This window comes from Mycteria americana, chromosome 1, assembly GCF_035582795.1.
Source record: "Mycteria americana isolate JAX WOST 10 ecotype Jacksonville Zoo and Gardens chromosome 1, USCA_MyAme_1.0, whole genome shotgun sequence".
NCBI lineage: Eukaryota > Metazoa > Chordata > Aves > Ciconiiformes > Ciconiidae > Mycteria > Mycteria americana.
Window position 1 is genome coordinate 102330377 of NC_134365.1, and position 26495 is coordinate 102356871.

Sequence of the window (26495 nt, forward strand, 5' to 3'; positions counted from 1 at the left end):
CTTTATGTGCTGTTGCATTTCCCGTGATCCTCATCCTGAATGACACGGTGGGGGGAAATCTGTGGCTCCGCAAACCTATGGTGCGTGACACTGGTTTCTTGCTACTTGTGTTTTTTCCACTTTCCCAGTTTGCTGAGATGCTACGAATTCCTCAAACAAACAAACAAAACCTCAAAAAACACCCCCGAACTTTTTTTTTTTAAAAAGCAACATAATTAAGTCCTGACTTACATACAGCTGTGTGATTTGCGACCATTTAATTGATTCAATACAAGTGGCTGTAAGCTACATACTAGCTCCCTTACTTGGAACCAGCTTATGATTTAGCTGCTTGTTCACATATTCCTGTTGAAATGTAACTACCCTTAGAGCAAAAGGATATGACCAAGTGTAACAATGGGGGCATAGTCATTTTGTGGATAGGAAGGATTTTTTTAAAAACATGATCGGTAAACCCTGTTACTATGAAGTTGTCGTAGGTTGTTTGGATGGAGGTTTCTATAGACGCTCCTTTAGATTTCCAACGATAGCACTACAGTATTTCCATCTTGTTGGCACTTTTGCACCAACATGTTGGGTAATAAGCTATCTAAAATGACAGGAACTAAGGTCATTTAGCTCTGAACTGCTGCTGCAGGACTGTGGTCAGGAAAAGAATGCGGGACAAAACCAGTCTGAGTCTCTTGGTTCTTTTTTTGTTCAGAAAGTGATGCCTGCCTTACCCCTTTGGTATTAGCTCCTATGGTTTTCCTTGTACCTAATTTTTTTGGTACATAACTGTTCTTTTTGGCAGATGCAATATGAAATTGCTCCCCAATCAGGGTGATTATTTTGATATAACAAGGTTGCTGAGGCAGCAAAATATTAAGCATGTACATATGACTAATGACATCGAAGGACCAACATCAGTGTGTTGTTCAGCGATAAGAAGTGAATTGAAGTCATTCACTAGAATGACTGAAAATGAGTTTGGCCTCTCTTTGTTTGACAGCTCTAGAGCTAATCTTAACTATCAATAGTGAAGGTGTTTGCACACAACCTAGCCAGTTATCTCTACCAGGAGACACGCAGGCATTAAAGCATGTAAAGTAAGCTTAGATCAGGCATATAAGCAGGAAGCTGCTGTAGTGTAAATGAGAACCAATTCCATGAATAGATTTCATTTTCAAGGAAATTAGGACATACTGATTTGTAACACTTGGTGCACAGGAGCTGAAAAAGCACAGAGCAGGTCCAGCTGTTCTGTATGAACACTGAATGTCCCTTGCTGAAATGATTATGCCTAAAAATACAATTAAATACATCTGATGAAGGAAAAAACATAGGAATCAATAACTTTCACTGATCTCTTTTCTTCCACATGTAGTTTTAAGCAAAGCTTAATTTCCTCAGGCAATATTAAACAATTAATAAACTTAAAAAATTATCTAGAAAATATGGATGCCTATTTGGATAGCATATTATTTGAGCCAATTCTCTTCTTTGATGCTGAAGATTATCACAATCTCCTGAGTAAGCCATTTGACCCCTAGAACAAGTCTTGTACAGTGACATGAAGATATGCAAATACAACTTAAAATGAAAAGAAACTTGCAAATGCTGCTTTATTTAATTCTTACAATAGGGAGGCACTTTTACATTTAAAAAAAAAAGTGCAGAGGTTTAATTATAACTACAATACTCTAAAACATTCTTCCATGAAAACAAAAATAAATGGTGTCTGTGTGGGAAAACTAAGTGATTTTTGTCTTCTTTAATTTCACCTCTATACCATTTATTACACTTAAACAAACCTTTTCTTCTCCTGTTCGCACAGGCCGACATAAGCATTTAGAGTATTGCTGACACTTTACTTTGTGTTCCTCATCTCATCGCTTCTGTGTTTGTTGCACAAGGCAAAGAGGCTGACCCAAGGGCTTTCCAGAATTCAGTGGGTACTGCTGAGATACCATAAATGAAGTAATCACGTGTATCTGATGTCAAAAGTCCCAATTAAGCTCCGCCTTGCATGCAAAACCTGCTTATTTCAGTCAAGTTATTCTCCAACTTGGCCCAAATGAAGAATGTGTGTGTTGGGATGGGAGGAGAGCAGGGAGGGATGCTTTCCTGCAGTTATTTCCCCTCCATGGAGTCTGGAGAAATCAAAGCTTTTTTTACATGGCATCATAGAAAAGTAAACTAGTAGTTTACTGGCAGTTAGCCCCCGGGCTGTCAGCCATATGGTACTCCTGCTGATAAGCAGCTACGTATGAACCAGTGCTGGACAGATTTGGAGACTGTACTGAGGCTGGCTGGTGTGAAAGTCAGAGCAAATCCTGTATTGCATTACAGAAGTGGGAAGTGAAGTTAACAATAACTTCAGACAAAGCAATAATGTTGAAAGATGGGTTCAGATTCTGCAATACTGATGTACTAATGTTAGTACTCAACAATGAAAGAAACCTCACTAATGTCACTGGGAATATCTCTGGAGAAAAGCAATTCTCAAAATGAATATTGTCACAATCCATCCTTCTGTACATACATTTCCACTTCAATGTCTCAAGCGAAGAAAGCAAATCTCAGGTCGAGAATGCTGGCAGATAAATGTCTCTCTGGTTGATGGATGAGCATATATATTCATCGCTTACAGCAATTCTCTTGCTATTTATTTGGTTTGGGGTTAACAAAACCACTAGGTGAGCTGCATAGGGAGGCTTCTGGTTGTGTGAAAATGAGGTTGGAAGTGGAAAGAACATTCAAAGGATGCTAAAGAAATATTAGAAATGCTTGAAATGAGCACAACTGAGGAAAACAATACTTTTCTAATTACCTGTTCCATTAAAGTTGGCTGAGCAGAATATGGCTTTACATTCTGATGTTACTAGCAAAATTTAGGCTTTCAAGTATGTCAGAAACACAACTGCAACAGGCTCACAAATAAATCTCTTCTGGGGCTCTGTGAATGCAAGGTTGACCTAAATAAAGGGAATACGATGGACCAGCAGAGGTGTTGCCATGGACCATATTGAGGAGTGCTAGATGTCACGAATGGAAGAAATGTTTGCTGCAATTTCTCAGCTTTACTTAGCAAATTCCAGTTTGATGTCCTGTGATGAAGACCAGAGCTCCTTCTTTCAAGCCATCTCCTCTGTTTTCCAAAATTGCCTGGGGTGTATTTTAACCCACTTCGAAAGTAAATTACCTGACCTAATCCAGAACTCTGTTAAAAGTCTAAAGCTGGGTTCCTCAGATAGTAGAATTAAAGCTGGCACAGTATAACAAGAGCTATTTTAAAAAACTGAGCTACTTACAAAAACATTTCAGTTCTGAAGTTGCTTTACCAATATTGATACAACTTGTAAACATATTCTCAGAGAGCTTGGGCTCTGGATTCCGGGGTATTTTTCCTTTACCAAAAGCACACATTACAAAACCTGTAGAAATTTTTCTTTGTATGTTATGCTTGGAAAAGTTTAATAAGACTGGTTTTGTTTAGATTTAAATACATTACCAAAATTTGCAATGTGTAACTTTGTGCTGATATATGAAAAATAAGAACTAAAATTGGTTCTAAACAGAACTTCCTGAACTTTCTCTCCAAACTAAATATATCAAGGGCATACTATGAACATGGAAGATAAATCTAGCTTTAAGATTCATCACTGATATGAATAAAAGAACATTTTACAGAATTTTGATCTTGATTGTCTCTTTACAGCTGGAAAGAGAGGGGATTTTTTCCTCCATTCTATATAAAAGGGAGGAAAAACAGGCTGTTGATTATTTTCCTGGCACATCTTGAATAAAATAATACAGGCTTCATTATGGCATGAGACTAATTACACAAATTATAACTGAAAGAAAAAAGTTAAATTAAGAATTGAATGGTTACTGCATAATCAGTGGGCACGAGTGAGATCTAATGTCATTGTGTTTAGAAATGGCTTCATCCAGATCCAGCTGTCTGTTGTTGACCTTCACCTCCATGCAGCCATTATAAAAAGCGGTTACTAACGTAGCACCCAGAGGAACATCTGCACAGAAACACATTCAATTTATTAGGCCAAGACATGCAAATTCTTATGTATTTTTCAGATTAGCAAAAACATGGGGAATACTCCATTCCCCGTCCATTAGCCAGCCACCGGAGAAAAGAGCAATTTGGCAGGAAACACTTAAGTTCTTCTCCCTTTTCTTTAAGATTGAGATAAAGTCAGCAAAGCTGAGAAAGGTCAGTAAAGTTTGAAATATGCGTTAGAAGTCTATTCCCATCCAGAAACCTAACTACATGAATGTTTTTCATAGTAGCATTTTCTGTATTAACAGTGAACCAATCGCTTGTTTCCTGGAGTCCACTGTTCTTGTCCTGACCTACAAACAGATGTTTATGGGTTTAGAGGTCACAGAAGGAACCATCTTGCTTTTGCCAGAAAGCTACTCTGGATTCAAATCTGCAAGTTCTCAGATAGGGGACCCCTGGGAACTCCACTCATTTTACTGCTTCCTTACTGCTTCTTCGAAGTGAATTCTCTGTAAAAGACTCACTTTATCTGTTGTTCATTAAGGTATTGTTTGGGTTATGGCAACATCAGATCATGCATACGCTTCCAGGAAACAATATGTTAGGCACAAAATAAAGCAGGCATTGCTCTGAGGTCTTGGGGTACAATTGGATTCTTATAAGGTAGACATAAGCTGATCCAAATACCTTCAACTAGAATGAGGATGCCTAGAAGCTGATCTCAAGAGTAACATCTTTTTTTTCCAGATGTTAATCATCCTATCCCTCCTAGAAGGTAGCCTTGATCGTCTGGGGAACAAGAAATCTTGCTTCCTTGTGATTTTATTTTGCTGTAAGCTGATGTACTGCACAAACAGTCCTGTAGAATCGTGCCCTTCTGCTCTCTTTACTCCAGTGATGACAACGCTGCTGTCATAGAACTGTGCAAGTCTCATTTAGCCTGCACTGGTTGTGCTGAATTAATTAACAATGAGGCACACTCCCAACACTGTTACTAGTTTGAAGAAATGTGTATCAAAAATGGGGACCTCCGGTGTTCATGAAAGGCCTATTTTTGTTAGGCACCTTTTAACCACACAGTTCTGTGCAGTGTACCTTAGTGTGGGGATCCTTACCTAACTTTTTAGGTAAGGTTCTACTGCTCAGTAATCCCAGATACTTTTCTGGGGTGAGTTAGAGTGAGTAAATGAATCGGTGTAAGCCAAACTGGCTGCACACGGGGACCTAAAGTAGTTTTCCTACATTACTTTTTCTCTCTTTGGTAACAAAGGCTGTTGCAGAAGAAGCTCTTTTGGATAACGTGAGGTGTTTTGTTGCTTCTTTGAGACCTCTAAGTAGAAGCTGTTTACGCATAGAGAGTCTTTTTTTGTTAATTTGCATGTTGAAGATGCCTTTTAAAACTGAGAGATTACACTTACTTTTAAGGAGCAGGAAGTAACTAATACTTGCTTCTTATCTATTTGGGATGCATGACTGAAGCCAAGGTCTTAGCTCTTAAGATGCCAATTACTCTGTGGCTGGTAATGTACTAGAAAAAATAATTTAAATATCACAAAGATGAAGAGGTCTAAAAAATGACCGGAATCTTAGTTAAGTTACTATGGCTCAATTAACCTCCTGACTCACCTCTACTAGATAAATACTGACTTCATATCTCTTTTAAAAGTGAGCAGGTATTACAAAAACACTGATGCTTACCTGTTGCAGTATGTGACGGTACTGCACCATTAGTGCATTCTTCTCATTCTACACATTCAATTTGAATTGAACTCACCTGGTTATCTGGTTTCCAAGATATTGCATATCCATTCAAAAACAAAATTAGAGGAGAAATTGGCATATTTGGTGCCTAAATCTTGTTACATGCTTCATTACCAGTGTACGAAGACTTGTAGAGAACAAGTAAATTCCAACATATGGGCCTGGATACTGAGGCAACCAGTGCTTCAGACAGAGGCTGTGGTACCTGCAGTGCTGCCCTAAACACCTTGCTTCTATTCTGACAAGCAAGTCTAGAGGGTGGAACCATAATTCCAACTTCCCCTGTGTACACTACCTCGGAAGAAATGCCTAAAGCGATCATCTCCAAGGGATACACAGTTCCTCCCCTCCTTCCACTCCTGTGTACCCTTGTCTCCTGCAGAAGAAACTCACTGCAGATAAAGACCAGCTATATCTGGGGCAGCGCTATGACACTGCAGCCTTCATGTAAAATGGATGTTAACTCAAGACTGCGTTGGTCAAACTCTTAGAATTTCCTGAGGACTTGTGACTTATTCTCCTTAAAAGAACTTTAAAACGTGTCTTTCCTCTACCAATTTTCAAGTTTGAGGATCTTAGGCTTTGAAAATTTCTCATCTGTGGCAATGCTGTTTTTCTTCATGATTTACCCTGAAGTCAAACTATTTTATAGACAAACATGTGTACACTTCCTGTAAAAAATAATGCTTGTACGTGTCGTAAGACTGGGGATACTCTTACAGCCTCCTTTAAACAAAATATTTGCTGTTTCAACACATTTTCTGTCTCCTAAAGATTGCCAGTCATCTACTGCCCAGAGTTAATTGTTGAAACCATATTCCTGATTTCTCCTTCTGCACTTCTGACACTTAATTTACTTACAAATGCCTGGTTTTTTTTACATGCTTGATGCAGTTCCTAAATTGTGCCAGCTGGTGGCATTTCAGAAATACACAATTCTCACTCCTCCCCAGCTCAAAACTCAAGACATTTTCCAAAATCAAACTTCTGGAGAGAGACTCATGCCTTTTAATGAGCCTAATAATGCTGCAGGTGAAAAAGCAGGCTCCCTCAAAAGCTGAATAGACTGGATGAAACAAGAAGCACTTGGGGGTGGGGAACCTGTTTCATTTTTTTACAGTTGTAGGCTTTTTCTAGCTTGGGTAAGGCTGAATATAATCAGTCTTGTACAATTAATCAAATTAATGAAAAGAAATATAATTCACCTGGCAGGCCGCCCAAGTAGGTAACAACATTTGCCATCATTGCTTGACGCAGGATAGACAGTTGCTCTGAATTGCTTCTGTCTGTGTGTGAATCAACAGAGAGTTCAAGTTGCTGTTTGGTTACTACAAGTCCAACCAACACTTTTCTGGGTGTACATAACTTCTTTGATTCCAGATGTGCAACAGTGATGTTTCCAATGGTCACAATTATTTTCTAAATGGAAGAATGGTAGGTCACAAAAGATGTCACATGTAACTTTAACACACAATTTTACTTAGTTCTGATGCATTTTATATTTGGAAGTAGAAGAAAAGGAAATGTTAAAGCCACATTTTAAAAACTGATACCTTAAGTTGGAAAAGTTACCAAAGTTGATGTATAATCATCACCTTTGGAGATGAATGCCATTCATTTATATTCTTAAATTTGTAAGTGAGAATGTTCACTGTAAAAAAAAAAAAAAAAAAAAAAAAAAAAAACCAAAAACAAACAAACAAAAAAAACCACAACCACAAACCAAACTGTTTCTGCCTGTTTCTCTTAAAGGCAAAAGGAGTACTGATACAGCTTCGAAGGTAACCAAGTGTTCACTATAGGTTCTTATTTCAGGCAAAAGCATGGATTAACCATGGTGTATAATCATGCTCTGTCTTGGGATGCCTGATGTAAACAGAAACTTAAGGACAAAAAGATCTGGTTATGACTTGAAATTAACATGATGTCATTACTATAATATCATCATTCTACTTCGGTCATATTCCTCTTTCTGCTTTGTGCATTTGGAAGGAAAGGTTAAAGAAGACATGATGTAATGGATGGTACCTGACATAAGCGCTTAGTGCTTAGTCACTGCTGTAGCAATCGTTAATAGTAATATAGTTTCTGCACATCACTATATGATCTAAGTGTTTTTCAAAATATTCATTCAGCTTACCAGCTCCACTGCAAGTAAGTGAGTAGCTGCTTTTAGTTTGATTTTTTTTTTTTTACAAATGGAGTAGTAAGTTAAGTGAGACAAATACAAGAGGTGTGACTTGTATGCATATCAGCTGCTATGATAATTGTAAGATCACCTGTGAGTCAGAAGAGTTAGAGTCCACTATGGACAAAGCAAGAGGCACTGTTTCATTAGAAACCAAGGCAAACATAACACCAGTGTCTGTGGATGGGCGAATAGTCATAGTCACATTTATTAGCCAGTCTTCAGCACTGTCAACATTATCTGTTTTAAAAAGAATAATTGAAATTAATAAATCATCCATTAATGAAAAATTAATATAGTGTTAAAAATTAGTATTTAATCTGCTCCCACTATGGAAAATTAGTACTAAACTCCAGAAAAAATGTGAACTTTGGAACTTTTAGAAGTAAATATAAGGCTAAAAAAAAAAAAAAGAAAAAAATATAATCCTGCATCTTCTCTAATCTTCTGTGCTTATTGGACTTTTTCTTTTTTTTTTTTTTTTCCTGCCATCTCCATTCTAATGTGGAATAAGTGCCACATTCATTAGAGGTCAGTTCAAAATTAAACCCAAAAAACTGATTTACTCATAAGTTGCTGCCACCAAGTAGAAGATTGGCAGTTCTCATACACTTTTACATTCCAAAGCAGTTCCACTATTAAAATGAGAATATGCAGGTGTGTGAAGTAAATATGTAGATGGTAAAAATATAATTTCATATGATGCATTCATAGTGAAGCTAATATAAAAATTACTATTTAGAGGTTTTTGTTATCTTTTGTATCTTTTCTTCCAGTGTGTCTTCCCTGTCCCCTTGCCCCCTCCCCAGCTGAATCTAGTAGTTTCTTGATTTCTAGTAGTTTCTTGAGGAAGCAGAAATCCTAAAATATGAGGTGAGGTTACATTCCTTCACAAAGCCAAACAGGCAGGGAGACAGTGGGCTACAACAGCTCATAGAAGGGCAGCAGTAGGTGTGGGCAGCCTCTTGGATTTGGAGGGGGCAGTGAGAACAGAAAGGAGAGGGGGTGAAGTCATAGCAGCAGCCCCAAACACAAAGGTCAGGAGGAGTCATGGCAGCATGGTGTTAGTGAATGAATGGGAGGAAAGTTAAGGACATTTGAGTGGCACAGGAAACTCCGATATAAGTAGGTTGGAAGAACAGAATATAAAAAGCTGGAGAAATCTTTTGAAGTGGGCTAGGGAATTTAAAGAAAAGGCCTGGGAAAGAATAGCAAGGCCTGGGATGAAAAGGATGGGGGATCAGAGCAGGGCTGAAGGGTAGCATAGCATTTGGGATGGGGAAGAGAATAATGACAACAGGATTTGGTACAATGCTCAAGAGATGTCTCATTTTGGGCTCTAAGGTGTGCACAAGGAGATCCTGGATCGGAAATCTTGAAATTAGGGCAGGAGGTCAGGCAAGAAAGTTCTGGGTTCAGGAAGGAGCAAGAGATGCACCTAAAACATCTAGGTAAGATGTTCGTTTAGAAGCAGAATTGCATACTCAAACTATCAGCGATCCTTTTCTCCATCCTCCATCTTCTTTTTCTGTCAGTAATATGATAGCTTTCCCCATTGACGAACAGGGGACAGAATTAGATCTTTGGAAAGTGAATGTGTTCAACAGTGCCCATCCTTTGCAAATAAAGAATATGCTTCCTAACCTAAAGCACTTCAGAAATTAAATGCGTGACAGCAATGGGATCAGAATTCTTATTGAAGCAAATTTCTAACAGAAGTTACGGGAATCATTGCTGGATGCCGTGGTGTATAGCTTAGTTTGTGTGTGTCTCTTTCTTTCTTTCTTTTAACAATTCCTCAGTTCCATCACCAGTCCAGCAAAAAATATAGGAATAGACAGAAATATACTTACTATAGTTTATCTGAAACTTTGCCATTCCAGTGCCAGGGTAGAAGGATCCTCTCTCCACTGCTACTAAACAGTGTTTGCTTTGTTTTTCTTGAATAACTTCTTTTACACCCGAATGTCCCTGATTCATCAGGTTCCAGGCACGAATGCACCCATCTAGCCGAGGGTTAATCTGTAGAAGAATTACAGCACTAGATGTTTGCATTCAAAGTTGTTTTAAAAAAGTTAATAATAAGGCATTACTTTCATATCAACTTATTTCTGGGTAGCTACTAATAGCCTTATCAACGCTATAGGTTACAGCACTGATGCTGGGAGAAAAGAAATGGCATGCATTTAGTAGCTCAGCCTTCAAAAGGTATTTCTGATTTAACAACATTTGCCATTTTGATGCTAGTGATCTGTACAAAATAGATTGCTTCAATTTTTAAAGCTCACACTGTCCTTTTGTTTAGGTCACAACAGCTTTTCTGTAGCGGAACGACAACGATCACTAGCACTGTTCCTTGTTCAAGGTTTCATCTTCTCCTTGTACCAAAGTACAAAGAAATTTCTGGAATTACTTTCTATTGGCAAGAGGATGTTGTTGTATTGCTTCATATTTTTTCTCTCTGCTTCACTTTTGAGCAAAAAGGGATTTAAAAAAAAAGGTGCAGCCTCTACTGTACAGTTACTTTTTGCCTCTCTGTTTAGACTGCCAATTACAGAATCACAGAATCGTATAAGTTGGAAAAGACCTTTAAGATCATCAAGTCCAACTGTAAACCTAACACTGCCAAGTCCACCACTACACCATGTCCCTAAGCACCTCATCCAAACGTCTTTTAAATAGCTCCAGGGATGGTGACTCAACCACTTCCCTGGGCAGCCTGTTCCAATGCTGGACAATCCCTTCAGTGAAGTAAAATTTCCTAATATCCAGTCTAAACCAGTCAAAATATTTCCTAATATCCAGTCAACATTAGTTTGAGGGCTCCTGGACTGAGAAGCAGACAGTTGCAACAACTTGACTGAACCCATCTCCAGCACATGACAGAGCTGTTGAGGATGGAAGACTGAAAGAATCATGGGTCTTGTCTAGCCTGGGCTATTATAAAACCTATTAAAAATGAAAGCTCATTGTGCTGCCTGCACAGTAAATTCCATACCTATTCAGAGCCTAGCAAAAGGCAGCACCAGAAACATGAATCGCTCTGAAACGCTCTCGCAGCAGAAGTGGTGGTGATTTAGGGAATCTTAGGCTGTATTAAGAAACAGGCTACAGAATCCTGAAAGATTAGACCGTAAGTGCTGTGTTTTTATAACTGAAACCTAACTGAAGACAGACTACAAAGCTTCATGCATGTTTATTTTCAAAAGGGTGGTTTAATAACCTGACTTCCATTTTTCTAAATGGATTCCATGCCACTCTTCCTTCCTCTGACTAAGTAAACAATATAAAAACAAACAAATAACACAACAGTATTAATCAACATTACTCTTATTATTTTGGTTACCTGTTTAACAAGAGTGTTGCCCACTTTGCGAGGTAATCCTGCAATGTACACCTTAGTTTCCAAGAAACCCTGTGATTGTTTAAAAAGAGTTCCTGGGCTGTTAATACTCATCACGGCTTCTTTAGCTATTTTTACACTGATGCTGTGTTCTAGTTCTTCAACTGATATCTAGAATTAAATACAAAGAATTACATATACACACACACAAACATGTAGAATATTTTAAATACTAATTACATATACCTATATGAAGCATTACTAATGTTTCTCTAAATATCTAACTTGTAAAATAGTTTTAATGCAGTCAACATTTACGGCATATTTAAACTTGAGGATGATCTTCCATTCCACCCCCATCCTGCCCCTGGGAAAACCCATGCAACTGATTAGTGTGCTGTATGTGCTATAGAGTTTGCAAGAAGCTGATTTCTACAAGTGCTCTATATCCAATCCACATTTGGCATACAGTTCTCCATGTCACTGCAACCTGCTACAGAGGACTGAATCTTCAGATGGGACGTAGCCAAAATAGGTTCAATGCTTGCTCCCACTATTATTAGGCATCAAAGTAGATTTTTAATCTCAAGGAAGTTGTACTGAACTGAAACAGGAGGTCTATGCAGAATCCTAGCTTCTCTCACCCCCCCTTTAAAAACAAACAAACAAAACCTAACTGATGTTAATAATTTGGTGTGACTTATAGGTGGTGTGAGCAAGGCCTTTCATCTTAGGTATGCAAGCTTGAAGAACAAGATGGATTTCTGGTCTAGCAAATTTAAAACTTGCTCTCTAGACAAAGTATCTAATAACTATGCACTTGACCATGCAATCACACTCTTTAATATTTCCTGCTTCCTTTTTCATTATTACAAAGAGTAATTCCTATGTTGCCAGCTAGTGGTATTTACCTCTTTCTCGATTGTAAACAGGTGCCACAATTTCCCAGATGTAAGGCATTCTTGTGCATTTCTTAGCTGATTTTTAAATCTGGGAATTGAGGGCATCATTTTAAGCCTTTTTAATAGTTGCTTAGTTTCTCCCTACTTTAGTCACTAAGACAGCATATTCCCATAGTGGGTTAAAGGAAGGAAAGGAGAGAGGAAAACCCAGCTTACTATATGCCACAGCCCATCATTAATGGCTTTGCCTCCACTGGTGACTTTTGTTCCAAATTCATTCTTGAACTGAATTTCAATCTTCCCATCACGAAGAGCAAGCAAGATCCACGCTGTATTGTCAAGGGATTCTGCATATAGTATAACTCCCTCTGCATCATATGTCCGGAAATCAAATTCTGCTGTAAATCTGAGTTGTGAAGAAGGAATCTTAATAAGAAGACAGCAAACATGAAATACTGTATAGCCTAGGACAACTCATTAATAGGGTAAAAAGAAGTTCATAGATATTAACCTTTTGGTAACTCTGTATCTGAGCAGTTGTGATATTTGCACACAATTAGTCAAAAGCAGAATCTAATGTAAGCCTTGCTCATCTGAATCCAGTGAAAAGTTTTGAGATTAATGCCCTGAGCTGGGATTTGAAAGAGCCTTGGTTCAGTTCCCAAATCTGCTGTGAGCTTTACATGTGAAGGATATCACACCCTCTTGAGTAAGAAGATAGATGTAATATTCCTATTGCATTTCATGGAGATGCAATGTGGAACAAATATATGATCTATGACGTGCTTCGGTACAACAGGGTTGCCAAGTTTTGTCCTACAACAATTATAACCTAGCAACTTGCTTGGGTTACTGCTGCCTTTTCTATGTCATTCTCTAATTCGAGGATTTGTTGTCTGGATCTTGGCAGTTGGTTGAACGTGTATATGTAGCAAAATTATGGTTTACATTATAGTACCTGTACAGCGGAAGACAGAGAGTATAAGTAGAGCAAAAAACAGGCCTTGTCTCCCAGAACTTTTGGACTAGATAAAATAGATTAAGGATGAAAGGACAAAACAAAGCATTTGGAAGTTAGGATTTGATGAAGGCAACAAAAGAAACAAATAAGGGAGCTGTAATTAAGAACTTGAGTCGCTTTCACTCTGTCTTGTTCTTTGTCCACTAGATGTCATTGTCTCTCATGCAGACCCACAGAAAAATCATTCTGTATTTACACAGAGACTATTAAGATAGCTTCAAACATTTATCATCTTACAAAGGTCTTCCATGAGAGCATTAATGCCTGGTCAACTTGGAATAGGGGCAGAAGAAAAAGTTCTCAATATTTATGTCCTCCTGTAAGGAGGTTCTGGGGATCACCTGCTCAACAGCTGCTGCCGCTATTACCCTCAAATTGTTCTGTCAGTAAGTCAAGGAATGCTGCAATTTCAGCTGCCGCAGCAAAGAAGTCCAAGAGTAATAAAGGGGTGGCTACCATTAGCAATTGTTCTGACAGCTGTAAAGGAAATTATACAGATGGCACTCTAGACAAGGTACTGTCCTCTATCGGTGTCCTTGGAACACCCTGTGAAAGGAAGCACGGAGAGCGGGGGGAAACATTGGCCTGGTTTTGTTTCTCAGCATTATGTGTATAGCATGTCACAGCTTCTACCCAGAGCAGAAGTGAAGTAGCAGCAACACCCAAATGAAAGCCATTCCCATATATAACTGGAAGCTGTACAGTAATTATTTTCCTATAACATCTGAATTTTATGTTGAGAATTCTAAATGTCATCCTGTATCTGTATCACCACCTTCCCCAGCCCCTGCTCTTTCCTTCAGGGGAAGAGTAAGCTTCTGTCATGAGGAAGCACCAATCTTTTTGCTCTCTTGTCCACAAACCTATGGGACCTACTGCCTATTAAACTTAACTGCCCTCAATCCTCTTCCTCTTTTGCCCATTCAAGTCTGGATCTCTTTGAACTCTTTCTCCTAGTCCATACACCTCTCCCTACAACAGCACTGGTAACCAGGACTGTAATGGCTGGAAGACTCCAACTCTGTTATTCATAGATATGATCACATCTGAATGCCAATGGTGCATGTCTTGCCCTAGCTGTGCACTGTTTCCTGGCTGGGACACAGCTGCTATTGCCTCCTACCTGCTTCTGAGGCATCTGGAAGAAACTTGCTGACCTTTTAGTTTTGCCATGTAAGAGAGCTGCTGTCTATACTGATGAGGTGGCTCAAGGACACGGTAAAACCAATAAGAGATGCTGTAAATTGATGCCAGACACATTACTCTTGCCTGTCCACTTTCAAATGACTCCAGCTTCCTCTAAGTGCTAGTATATGTAGGAACCGGAGTTAATTCATTCTCCATATAAAGGTATCTTAACCAGTGGGGAGACGGTGGTATAATTTATGCATGCAATGCACTCTCTCTAAACCCTCAGAAAATTAATGGAAACAAATGTCCATAATTTCAATGCATACTTTTATCAATAGCAAATGCTTACCTCGTGACATTTGGCAATTTAAACTTTAAGTACAAAACAGGAATTCCTATAAATTGCTCTGCCAGGTAAAGCAGTTCATAATTCTTTTCAAGGTTCAGTGGGACACACGCAGTAACAAACTGAAAATAGTAGAGAATAAAAAAAGCTGTGAATGCATTGTCATAGTTCATGAAGCTACTCCTATTGTTGGCTGTTAGCCTGTCCTTTTTTTTTTTTTTAAAGCAATGGCTTACCTCTGTGTGTTTTTTTTTTTTTTTTTTAAAAAGCTTGAATACCTATGTACAAATGAAGGGGTGTGTTTTTCTTTTTGCTTGAAATGTCCATTTACTTAAGCTGTTGGGCAATAATTCAGGTTGAAACAGAGTTCTGGTGGATTGCAACTAATATTTAAATATTTAGTATTTGAATCAAGAATTCAAATCTTCCATCAGGCGTTTGCCTTTCACTAGGGACCTGTGACACCCACCTACTAGGGTCCTGCCAGGCTCCATTATTAAAGTTGTCTGGAATCCAAACCTGATCAAGTGTTAGAAGGGAATGGGGCCAGAGCTGTGTCTTGAGAAAATTTAATAAGACAAACAAACAAACAAATCACCTCTTATTTTCTTTATCAATATTGACGTACAACTACTCATAGCTGAACAATCTCTAGTACTACTAGAATCATTTACCTGAGATAAAAAGTAACAATTTACAAGTAGATTAAGTAACAGATTAATAGAAAATGTTTCTATCTGGCTGTTCCTTGAATGTACTTTTCCTATTTGAACTCCGGAAAGAAATGTTGATGAAATGAACACCACAATTCCTGCTGGAATAGCACTGAATTAATATTTCTGAGAACCGTTAGTGGGGATATGAAGCTCTTAAGACTACATTCTCAGGAAAACTGTAAAAGAAGTACTAAGTATTTGTGGCAGCTGAAAGGCCTACAACAATACGTAAAACTGGGATTAATCCTAATGAAATCTAGCCAAAGAAAATCTAGCCAAAGTCAATGTGAAGCAATCACAGTCAGCCAACTGCAGTTGCAAGGGGGGGGGGGGGGGGGGGGAGGAGGAATGGTGCTTATTCTTTCAGGTATTCATCTACCTGAAGTTTTAAAGAAAGACATTTATATCCAGGAATAATGTATATTTTACGTGTGGTACAAGTTTAAACTAGTAAAACATTCACTAAACAAATGTCAGGTATCCATTCTAAGGCATTGTTGACTTCTTTATCTGAAGATAAAGAAGAACTTGACTCTGCATGTGGAGAGAGGTTGGAAGACTCTTCCAGAATGTGGTATAGAGGACCTGTCTCATTGACTAGTAGAAGCCTAAAAGTCTCTTTGATCTAAAGTTATCCCTCAAAACAGCCCTTGAATGTCTTCTATATGATGGCAGTATAGTAGTCCTACAGAAGAGAATGATCAAGAATAGGTGTGAAGGGATTTTCTGTTCTCAAGACATGCTGTACTTTGGTAAAAGTTAACAATGCAGTTCCCAAACTCTGACTTCTGTATTCACGATGCAGCAGTTTCATTAAATGTATAGGTGTTTGTCCTGAATTTTATGGCTACTTCATTTTATGTCTGCTATTGTCACTAGTCTTTAGACTGCATATATTTTCAGCTGATTAAACTATTTTTTTCCCAATTAAAAGGCCTGAAACTAACTTCCAGATAGTTAATCACTTTTGAACAACAGTATTGAAAATAACATGTAATGAGGCTAGAAGATGCTCTTTCTATTTCATGAATAAGCAAAATTAAACATAATGACTGCAAGTGTTGTTCAGATATTAAATTTCATAAAGTACAAACAAGATCTAATACATACATGCTAGAACTTGTGTCAGACCTTGTTCCTACGGTTTAAGCCCAATTTTGTTACACTGTGTTAGAGGTGGTTTTTTGTTGGCAGTTATCTAAGCTCACCTCGCATAACAAGTCTTAGCCTGCCTGAGCCTTTCAAAGTATACAGAGAACCATTCACAAGAAAATCCTTGCACTGGGATTCTCCAGAGTTCCAAATTTTCTGCTACTAAGAAGTATAAATTTTCAAACTGAGCAGGAACAGCCCATTTTGACTGTGAGATGCTCTTCAACTGGCAAGTATTACTAAGTGCTTTTTCTTAAGCTATGGCAGATGAGAACTGTGAAAAACAATATAGTTTTTTCTACCCAAACAGGCAAAACATAGATTAATTCTGAAAGACTGAGTGAAAACTTTTGTGCAGCCTAAGGAAAACCTGGAAACATATGGACAAATGGAGTATTTTGGCTCTGAGTAAGCTGAACAGGAATTTGTTTGATAGGAGAAAGCTGGAGCTTATTTTGGAAGCAGCAGGGAATAAAGATGACTGGTTAAGGTAAGCTTCTCTTGACAGGATTCCTGTAAATGAGCATGCATGAACTGAATGGCATCCAAATCCCTACCAGGTCTGCTTTGTGAGTCAAAACACAGCTCAGAGTCCCCAGCACTTTCTCAGAAATTTTGAGTCAGTTCTCAAATAGCTTCCTATTTTCCTTAATCTAACTTATCCTGTCATCAAGCAATATCCAATTTTGTGATTTTCCACATGGAATTTTACATAGTGCAGTTTTACCTCACAATTCTTCATGTTCTTAGAGAGCTTGAACCCTTTCTTGCCATCACAATAGCAGCTATAACTTCCTGGAGAATTTACACAGAGTTGAGCACAAACATTTTCAGCACATTCATCAATATCTAGGAGAAATGGAAGCATACAGAAAGATTTATTCAGATTATTCATGGCACAGACTGAAAACAAACACAATAAATTAATGGAATAATGGACAAGATGGGTTCTCTGGCATAACATGAATCCACTAGGTGACTGCTGCTAAGCTAAACTAATGCTAATGGATGTCTCCTATGTAAAATTTACACTCCAGAATTACCTGCTGGGTGTATAAGACCTAGTAATCTGATAGAGGCCTTGTGTGCAGAGCTGGAGAAAATTTGGTCTGATTTGTGAAGCAGTAAGAAGCTGAGCTGTAAGGTGGCTGAATTAGGGAGAGAGACCTCAATAAATCACTACCATTTATGGCAGAAATGCCATTCTGAGTCGGATCTCTTCCTTTCCCTATAGATGTCATGAGAACTTAGAGTATTAAGAGTATATATGGCAAGTGTGTGGAGAAAGGATGTGCTTTATTCACATAAACCCAAAATAATCTCAGGGCAAAATACCTTTTAAAATAACATACAGTAATCTCATAAATAAGTAAATTTCAGACAGCATCTACTTGTGGAGACCAATCTGATTTGAGCTGTGAATAAGCTAAACCAAGTAAAGGAACTTCATTTGCTATTTAGTAGGTTGTACAGAATAAACAATTTAGAAATAAACAGCTGTGTAAAACACCAATGTAACTGTTACATTTCTAATATAGAAACAAACAAAATCTCTCCTGGATAAGAGACTCTAATGAGGGTGATTTTGGGCCTCGGATTAAAGAAACTGCAATACTTGTTTTGAAACAAATGGCCCTTCTAGTGGTAATAAGCAATTTTGTACTAATGCATGCATTTAAAAAAATCTACATAGAATAGGCTATTTCAGTTGGAAGGGACCTACAACGATCATCTAGTCCAACTGCCTGACCAATTCAGGGCTGACCAAAGGTTAAAGCATGTTGTTAAGAGCATTGTCCAAATGCCTCTTAAACACCAACAGGCTTGGGGCATTGACCACCTCTCTAGGAAGCCTGTTCCAGTGTTTGACCACCCTCTCGGTAAAGAAATGCTTCCTAATGTCCAGTCTAAACCTCCCCTGGCACAGCTTTGAACCATTCCCACATGTCCTATCCCTGGATCCCAGGGAGAAGAGCTCAGCACCTCCCTCTCCACTTCCCCTCCTCAGGAAGCTGCAGAGAGCAATGAGGTTGCCCCTCAGCCTCCTTTTCTCCAAACTAGACAAGCCCAAAGTCCTTAGCCACTCCTCATAGGACATTCCTTCCAGACCTTCCACCAGCTTTGTTGCCCTCCTCTGGATGCATTCAAGGACCTGAACGTCCTCCTTAAATGGTGGGGCCCAGAACTGCACACAGTACTCAAGGTGAGGCCACACCAACGCTGAATACAGTGGGATAATCACCTCTTTTGACCAGCTGGTTATACTGTGTTTGATGCACCCCAGGATGCAGTTTGCCCTCTTGGCTGCCAGGGCACACTGCTGACTCACACTGAGCCTGCTGTCGACCAGCACCCCCAGATCCTTTTCTGCAGGGCCAGTCTCCAGCCACTCCTCCCCCAACTTATACTTGTGCCCAGTGTTATTCCATCCCAGGTGCAGGGTCCAGCATTTGGACTTGTTAAATTTCATCCCATTAATCCTTGCTCCAATCTATCTAGATCCCTCTGCAAGGCCTCTCAACCCTCAGGAGAGTCAACAGCACCTCCCAGTTTGGTATCATCAGCAAACTTGCTAATGGTGCATTTAACTCCTGCATCTAGACCATTGATAAATATATTAAACAGACTGGCTCTAGAATTGAACCCTGAGGAACACTGCTGATGACTGGTCACCAGCCAGATGTAGCCCCATTCACTACAACCCTCTGAGCTCTGCCATTTAGCCAGTTCTTCACCCAGCGCACCGTGTACCTGCTTATCCCACAGTTGGGCAGCTTGTGCAGAAGGATGCTGTGAGGGACAGTACCAAAAGCCTTACTAAAAGCCAGAAAAACTACATCCACTGGCTTCCCTTCATCCACTGGTGGTGGTGAAGGTGGTAAGCAGGTGATCCTATCATAGAAGGATATCAAATTAATTAAACAGGGATTTCCTTTTGTGAACCCATGTTGACTGTGCCTGATGATTGCATTATGCTTTAAATGCCTTTCAATAATAATACCCAGTATATTCTTTTCTATAACTGTTCCAGGAACTGAGGTTAGACTAACAGGTCTGTAGTTCCCTGGGTCTTCCCTCATGCCCTTCTTGTAGATGGGAATAACACTGGCTAGCTTCCAGTCAGCAGGGACCTCCCAAGACCTTTGGCAGATGATAGAGAGCGGTCCTGCCATAACATCCACTAGCTCCTTCAGTACTCTGGGATGAATCCCATCAGGCCCCATGGACTTGTGAACATTCAGCCAATAACAGCTGTTCCCTTACAATTTCCACAATGTGTCCATACAATTTCCAGTGTCCACAAATGGAAAGTCACTGTTCCACAGTTGTGGTCCTCTGACTCAGGGGACTGGGCAGCCCAAGGTCTATCAGTATTATTAAAGACTGAGGCAAAAAAAATGCATTGAATGCCTCCGCTTTTTCTTCATCCCTATTAGATCACTAACAGTGAGTTCAAACAAACTGCTCTGTACACGGTTCCACTGCCTGTCCTGGGAGGGTTCTCTGAGGGTATACTGGGTCATAAAGACACATAGAAGACCTCAAGCCTTTGACCATCAAGTGATGCCAGAATGTTCTCCTGTTCTGGGGAAAGGTTTGATACATATTGGAAGACAGTTCCTAAAACATAACTGGAGAGCTGATGACTGACTTTTTGGATTGTTCAAGTTCTAACTGGTCTTAGGTACATAGCTAGATAAAAGATTACAAAGGAGATTCTTCTGCTTCTCTCTACTCCTTCAAGTGCCTCATCCATCCAAAATGTCAGCCAAGTGAGTAAAAGGAATTGTTACTACAGAAATATAGTACTGGATGTTTCTTCAAGTTGACTTGACATTTTGCAAATGCTTTCTGTGTTGCATCCTCATAACTTGAATTACTTTTAAATAATGAGCATACAAATTAAATTGTGATTGTGTATGAAATTACAGTCTCTTCGGAGGTGAATGTTTGCTAGTGTTAAGAGTTTTATCTTCGCTCACATGTGAGAAAGCTGTCCTATTACAAAGTGTTACTCTGCATGTATATATGCATGCACACATGCACAGACTCCTGCAACTGTAAATTTGCCAACCCTCTACTCATGGTTTAATTCCTATTTCATTCATTTTGGCCTCTTGTTACCCATAGTACTACTTAGGGGAGTAAGATACAAGGGGAGGTTGCAACATCTAAGTGTATATTTTGGACTCTTATTCAAACTTCTTTCTACATGCTTCAGAGAAAATGCTTGCAAATTAGTCATGTGGCAGGATCTGGTCAGTTGTTAAGAAATATTTTGCTGATGCTTATGTGTGACTGATTGACCCCTCCATATCCTCCAGCTACAGCTAGATTACATCTTACTCTTTTGTTTGGCATGTGTACTCTTTTCTGTTTAGAAATCATTAAACTGTTCATGGTCTTGATGGGGGTTGCCTAACCCAGTAGATTGCAAGCTCTGCTTGGTGAAAGGGATTCTGCTGCGGAAGTCACTTCCTAATAATTTCTGGTGACTGGCAACCTGATGTCTATTTAAAAATAAGACTACAAGATGATGTGTTACAACATGAAGCTGCTTTTGCCAATGTTGTTTTTGCATCCTAGCAAGCATGCAAATGAGGCAATGACAAAATCCAAAATGTAGCCCAGCCATACTATGCAATGGGTAAGGAGAACACTTCCTGTGTCCTTTCCTATCCTGCTGGTTTGGGGAAAAAATAAAACTAAAAAATTCATTTAGTTTATGATCATTTTGGGATCTGAAAAGGCCAAGAAATTCATCTAAGACTAAGCACACAGAGAGAAGAAAAAAAACCCCAACCCTATAGCCCACTTCACTGTGGAGATGTAAAAGGAAATAAAAAATGTAACACCTCACAAGAGAAACTGGATTAGAGAGACTCCAAGAAGCATCTTTCCTCCCATGCCCTTCCCAGAGGAGTATGACTCTGTGTGGACATTTCAGGAGGCATTGCTCTCTGAGAAAGATCCTGTACCCCTTCCAGTACTTGAACACCTAGCAGTACAAAAGTAAAACTACAAGCACTGGTTAACCAGTAGCACTAGAGTAAATCTGAGTGCTGAATTCTCTGAAAGCAGCAGTTAATTTTGAGCATGTTCCTCAGGCCCAGGGCCTGCAGACAGAGACCTAGGAATTTATTACGAACGCTTACCACACAGTTTGACAGATGAATTTCTATCATTAAATCAATTACTCAGAGACTTGCACCGGTCTTGCGGGGGTATAAATTTCCATTACCAAAATGAACCTACTGCTCAAGGGTAAGGTCTCCCTCCAGAGTGTACTATTGCAGCAGAGGAACAGGCAAGCTTCTCGGATAGGTATGAAGTCTGTTTCCTCAGAAGATGCTCTGGAATCCCTGATCAGTGCAAATGACAGGATCTCCCCATGTGGAGCTAACTGTCCTGCTACAGAAATGCCGACATGCACAGGCTGGAGGGGACCAAGTTCTTTGGAGGTTTGTTTTAATCATTTATGCTATAATTATCCTGCTTTTTTTTTTTCTTTCCAGTTGTAGTCAGCATCTTTGCATGTTTGTTTGAGCTATTTCAAAGGCTTCCCACAGATGTGTCCAAGTGTCAGTCCCACATCATAAAACAGTCAGCAGAAGCTATTCGTGCAAACCCATGAATCTGAGCAGCATCCTGGCTTCACAGAGCTGCTTTCAGTGGAAGGCTAAAATAGGTTGCTTTGGATAAGTTGCTAAGATACGATAAAATCAGCCACGAAGGAGCTGCATACCATGTCCTAAAAGGGACCTACTCTATATAATGCTAGGGAAATATGGTGATTTCCTCAGAGCATGGATGTGGATACACAGCGTTTTGTGTGTGTTAAACAATTCATGTGGGAAGGGGAAACCCTGATTCCTTGTCTCAAATTTTCAGACTATGTGCTAGGGAGGGACTAATACCTGAACTTTAGACACACTCTGTGCTTTTTGATTAACTGGTTCAGTCACTTCTTTAAGAGAACTTCCCCGTTCAGAGAAGGAAGAAGCATATGGGGAAAGACATGCCAAAACTTAGGTCAGTCATTCTTTAAAATATGGGTTCAGCTTGGTTTGTCTCCTCGATACTGACTGCAAGACAGACCCTTCTAGCACAATAAGCATACTTACCCATTCCCATAATCTCTCTTTTTGGCAAGGTGTTTGAAATCGCAAAGGTGGTGAGAAGATAATCAAATTCTGTATCTAAAATTGTATGGCTTCTACGAAATAAAGACTGGACTGTACAGATATCTTCCACTGATAGTGTCTCCCAAAAGGTGGGGATGAAGAACTGTAGCAACATTCTCCTAGGAGTGGGTGAGGAAAAAAACCCAAACCCTCTTCTATTCCACTCTGATTTTATCTGTCATCATAGAGATAGTTGTGCATAAATTTATATAAACTTGATTTTTCTAATAAGCATAATTGAATTTGACCACCTACATGCAATATGACAATGAAAAGCAAATGTCATTTAGTATTTCTGTAAGGTTACATTCCTGTCAGTCTGCACAATCCTGTCCTTAGACAGGATTTGGTGACTCATTTAATGTCATTACAACAAGGTCTAAAACCTTAGCAGAATAATCCTCCTTCTAGGGGGTAAGACTTTGCTCGTTTTAATGTCCTCATCTTGCAACCTTCTGGAATCCATGTTTCAGAAGAAAAACAATACTTAAATTCAATTTGATGCAACCCATGTATCTGCAGAAAGTACTAAGAGGAGTGAGAATTAGATTAATTACTGTGAAGTTTTTCTCATTTCAGTGCACACAGGGACACAAAATTGTCAGTAACGTTTTAATCCCATACTAACTGGACAAAAAGCAGACAGCTGAATATATAATCATTACCACTGTGCAAAGCTTTGTCACAAGCAAGCTGCATGAAAAGCCAGGGAGCAAAAGGTTCACAGCCAGCAAGAAGCTACTTTTGTGTCCTCTTGAGCAATAACATAAAGGCAGCATTTAAAATAAAAATCAGGCACTGGTGTATTTTTCTTAAACTGGCAATATAGAAAATACCTCTTCATAGTAAAACTCTAAGAGCTTATATATCTCTTCTACAACTGAAATTCTAATTCTGATGTGTGTACTAAACAGAAACTTTAACGTGTAGAGAGAAGTAAAATACGTTCTAGGACAATTATGCAAATACTTTCAATACTTGAAAAAGTTATTTTATGATGGTCTGTGTATGAATGGCTTCTTGCTGCTTTACTGCTAGCTATCAGTACTTTTCAACTTTGCTATAATTGTTACAGAACTTTGTTTTGAAATTCTTGCTTCCAGATTTTCATTTCAGAAAAGAATACTCCTGAGGAAAGATTCTTTTGCTGCAGCTCCTTTTTCATAGCTCCTTTTCTGGATATGTAAGAACATTTTTATTTTAAATGTGGGGTCTTTATACAAAATCTTTTATACAACTGGGTTATGGTTATGCAGTGTTAGAGTGAACTGGGTTATGGTTTAACCCTAGCCAGCAACTAAGCACCACCCAGCCGCTCACTCACTCTCCCCACAGCAGGATGGGGGAGAGAATCAGAACAGTGAGAAAACTCATGGGTTGAGATAAAGACAGTTTAATAAGTAAAGCAAAAACCACGCACGCAAGCAAAGCAAAACAAAGAACTCATTCACTACTTCCCATCGGCAGGCAGGTGTTCAGCCATCTCCAGGAAAGCAGGGCTCTATCACACATAACAGTGACTTGGGAGGACAAACACCATCACTCCGAATGTGTGTCCCCCCCCTTCCATCTTCTTCCCCCAGCTTTACATGCTGAGCATGACACCATATGGTATGGAATAGCCCTGTGGTCAGTTGGGGTCAGCTGTCCTGGCTGTGTCCCCTTCCAGCTTCTCGTGCACCCCCAGCCTACTCACTGGTGAGGTGGTGGGAGAAGCAGAAGTCTTGACTCTGTGTAAGCGCTACTCAGCAGTAACTAAAACATCCCTGTGTTACCAACACTGTTTTCAGCACAAATCCAAAACATAGTCCCATACTAGCGACTATGAAGAAAATTAACTCTATCCCAGCCAAAACCAGCACATGCTGTCATTTCCAGGCTAGAGTGGAGATCAGTTCACTCTAACGCTGTTATTTCATAGCATAACTAGATACCTCGAGGAAGGATTAGACGAATGTTATTTTAAATGGGATTCAATGACCCCAATGAAAAGCTCTTTCCAGTATCTGAGATCTAAGGACATATAAAGGACAGAGACTGAGCCCCTGGCCATGGAGGCTAAATAAGCACCTAAACAGCCTATCAGATGGATAAAGACAAGCTTTTTAGGTTTTTGAGACAACTTGATTAAGCATGGTTTTCATTTCTGGCGATTATCTCTTTATGAACCTTCCTAACTGTCTTGCCCAGCTTGGAATTGCCAAGTAAGTACTTTTAATTGCTGTTGTTACAGCTTAAGTTAGGGGTATATATTAAACTGACTGCCATCAAATATTCCATCCTTATAACTGTAATGATGCTTAAAAACAAGGTACAAGACACTCTAGGAATGTCCAGATCCTCAACACATTGCTTTAAGTTATCTGAAAGAAACATGCTAGCTGGTTTGAGAGCTTGGACAGAAAGTCCTCTCTACAGTGGGACAGGAGAGCTCCCATGAACTGAGAAAGTTATCTGGCATACAGCACGACATGGGGAGTATACCATAAAACCCTCCAACGTCTGGGAGTAAGTCATTGCAACTGTATACGCTACATGTAATATAGCCTGACTGAACCTCTGAAAGAACAAACAATTGGGTCATATTGTAATAAACAACATGAAGATTAACAAACACATGACTAGATGAGATGCTGGAGTTCGGTATAGCAGTGGATTAAAAAAAAAGGGGGGGGGGGGGGGATAAAAGAAAGAGAAAAAGGAGGGGTGAGGGCATGGGGGAAGACCTACCTTCACAGTTCTTGGAAGTTGAATTATATGTGTAGCCTTCTGCACATTCACATTCATATTTCCCCAGGGTGTTTTTACAGATGGCTGTCCCACAGATGTTTGGATGTAACACACATTCATTTATATCTAGAAATACAAAGAAGTTACTAAAAACAAGTCACTCTCTCACATACCATTTTTTCCTAACCCTATCCAAAACTGTGCAAACTGAGTGAGGCTGGCAAACTGGCTCTTTCTTGCTAGGTCTACCATGCTTTCATAGCAGACTATAGCTATAGCTGTAAAGATTTCCAGATGTCTCTAAAAGGCACTTATGCATGCCCTCAGTGAAAAACAAATTCTCTGCCTGCTTACCTTTCTCATTCTCTCATGTGTTCTGTGGATAACAGGAAAATGGATGCATGTCCAGGAAGGCAGAAAGAGAAACAGTCTGCAGATTTCCTATAAGCTAAACCAGACTGCATAATAAAATCCTACCTTAGAAAAAGACATCTAGAAAGACAAGAGATAATCCTATCAGAGTTTCTTACATGCTATGATCCATTCATGTCACAATCGTCTTTTAATTGGCTCTGCCAACAGGTGTTCAAGTCCCTCACTGTCTCTCCATCCCTGAAATCATTTTAGTGTCTATCTTCTGTGTTGTTTCCAATTTTTCAATGTAATTTTCAAAATGCAGATCGACAACTGGATGCAGCATATAGTATCAATCTTACTAAATACCTCATAGACAGAGAAGCATCAGATCCCTAGCAGTACTTCTATGCCCACATTCTAGTTTTCTCTGTGGTTTTGTAGTAGTGGAAATGGTGCTGCATAGGGAGAACAGATTCTGCCACTGGCTTGCTAGGACTCGCAAAACATTTTTTAAGTCAAAGCTGTCCTGAATTTGGCCTACTTTTCTACAGTTCCCATCTGTACTCCAAATTCCTAGGTGTATAATTTTGTAGTTGGATGTAATTAAACACTTAAATCCAGTTTATGAAATGACCAAACTAGTACTCTAGGTACTAAGGT

General features: G+C 39.3%; 1 protein-coding gene across 1 annotated transcript in view; it reads right to left on the reverse strand.

Annotated features, from left to right (window-relative positions):
• Positions 1 to 3682: 3682 nt before the first annotated feature.
• Positions 3683 to 26495, reverse strand: part of PROS1 (protein S) — a 34259-nt gene continuing 11446 nt past the window's right edge. The window contains exons 7-15 of the mRNA XM_075515436.1: positions 25479 to 25604; positions 17291 to 17412; positions 14699 to 14817; positions 12414 to 12603; positions 11299 to 11466; positions 9806 to 9974; positions 8044 to 8192; positions 6970 to 7183; positions 3683 to 4016 (exon numbers count right to left, since the gene is read on the reverse strand). Of these exons, the coding sequence (XP_075371551.1) occupies positions 3871 to 4016; positions 6970 to 7183; positions 8044 to 8192; positions 9806 to 9974; positions 11299 to 11466; positions 12414 to 12603; positions 14699 to 14817; positions 17291 to 17412; positions 25479 to 25604 (1403 nt within the window). The 3' untranslated portion in view covers positions 3683 to 3870. The remainder of the gene's footprint in view (positions 4017 to 6969; positions 7184 to 8043; positions 8193 to 9805; positions 9975 to 11298; positions 11467 to 12413; positions 12604 to 14698; positions 14818 to 17290; positions 17413 to 25478; positions 25605 to 26495) is intronic.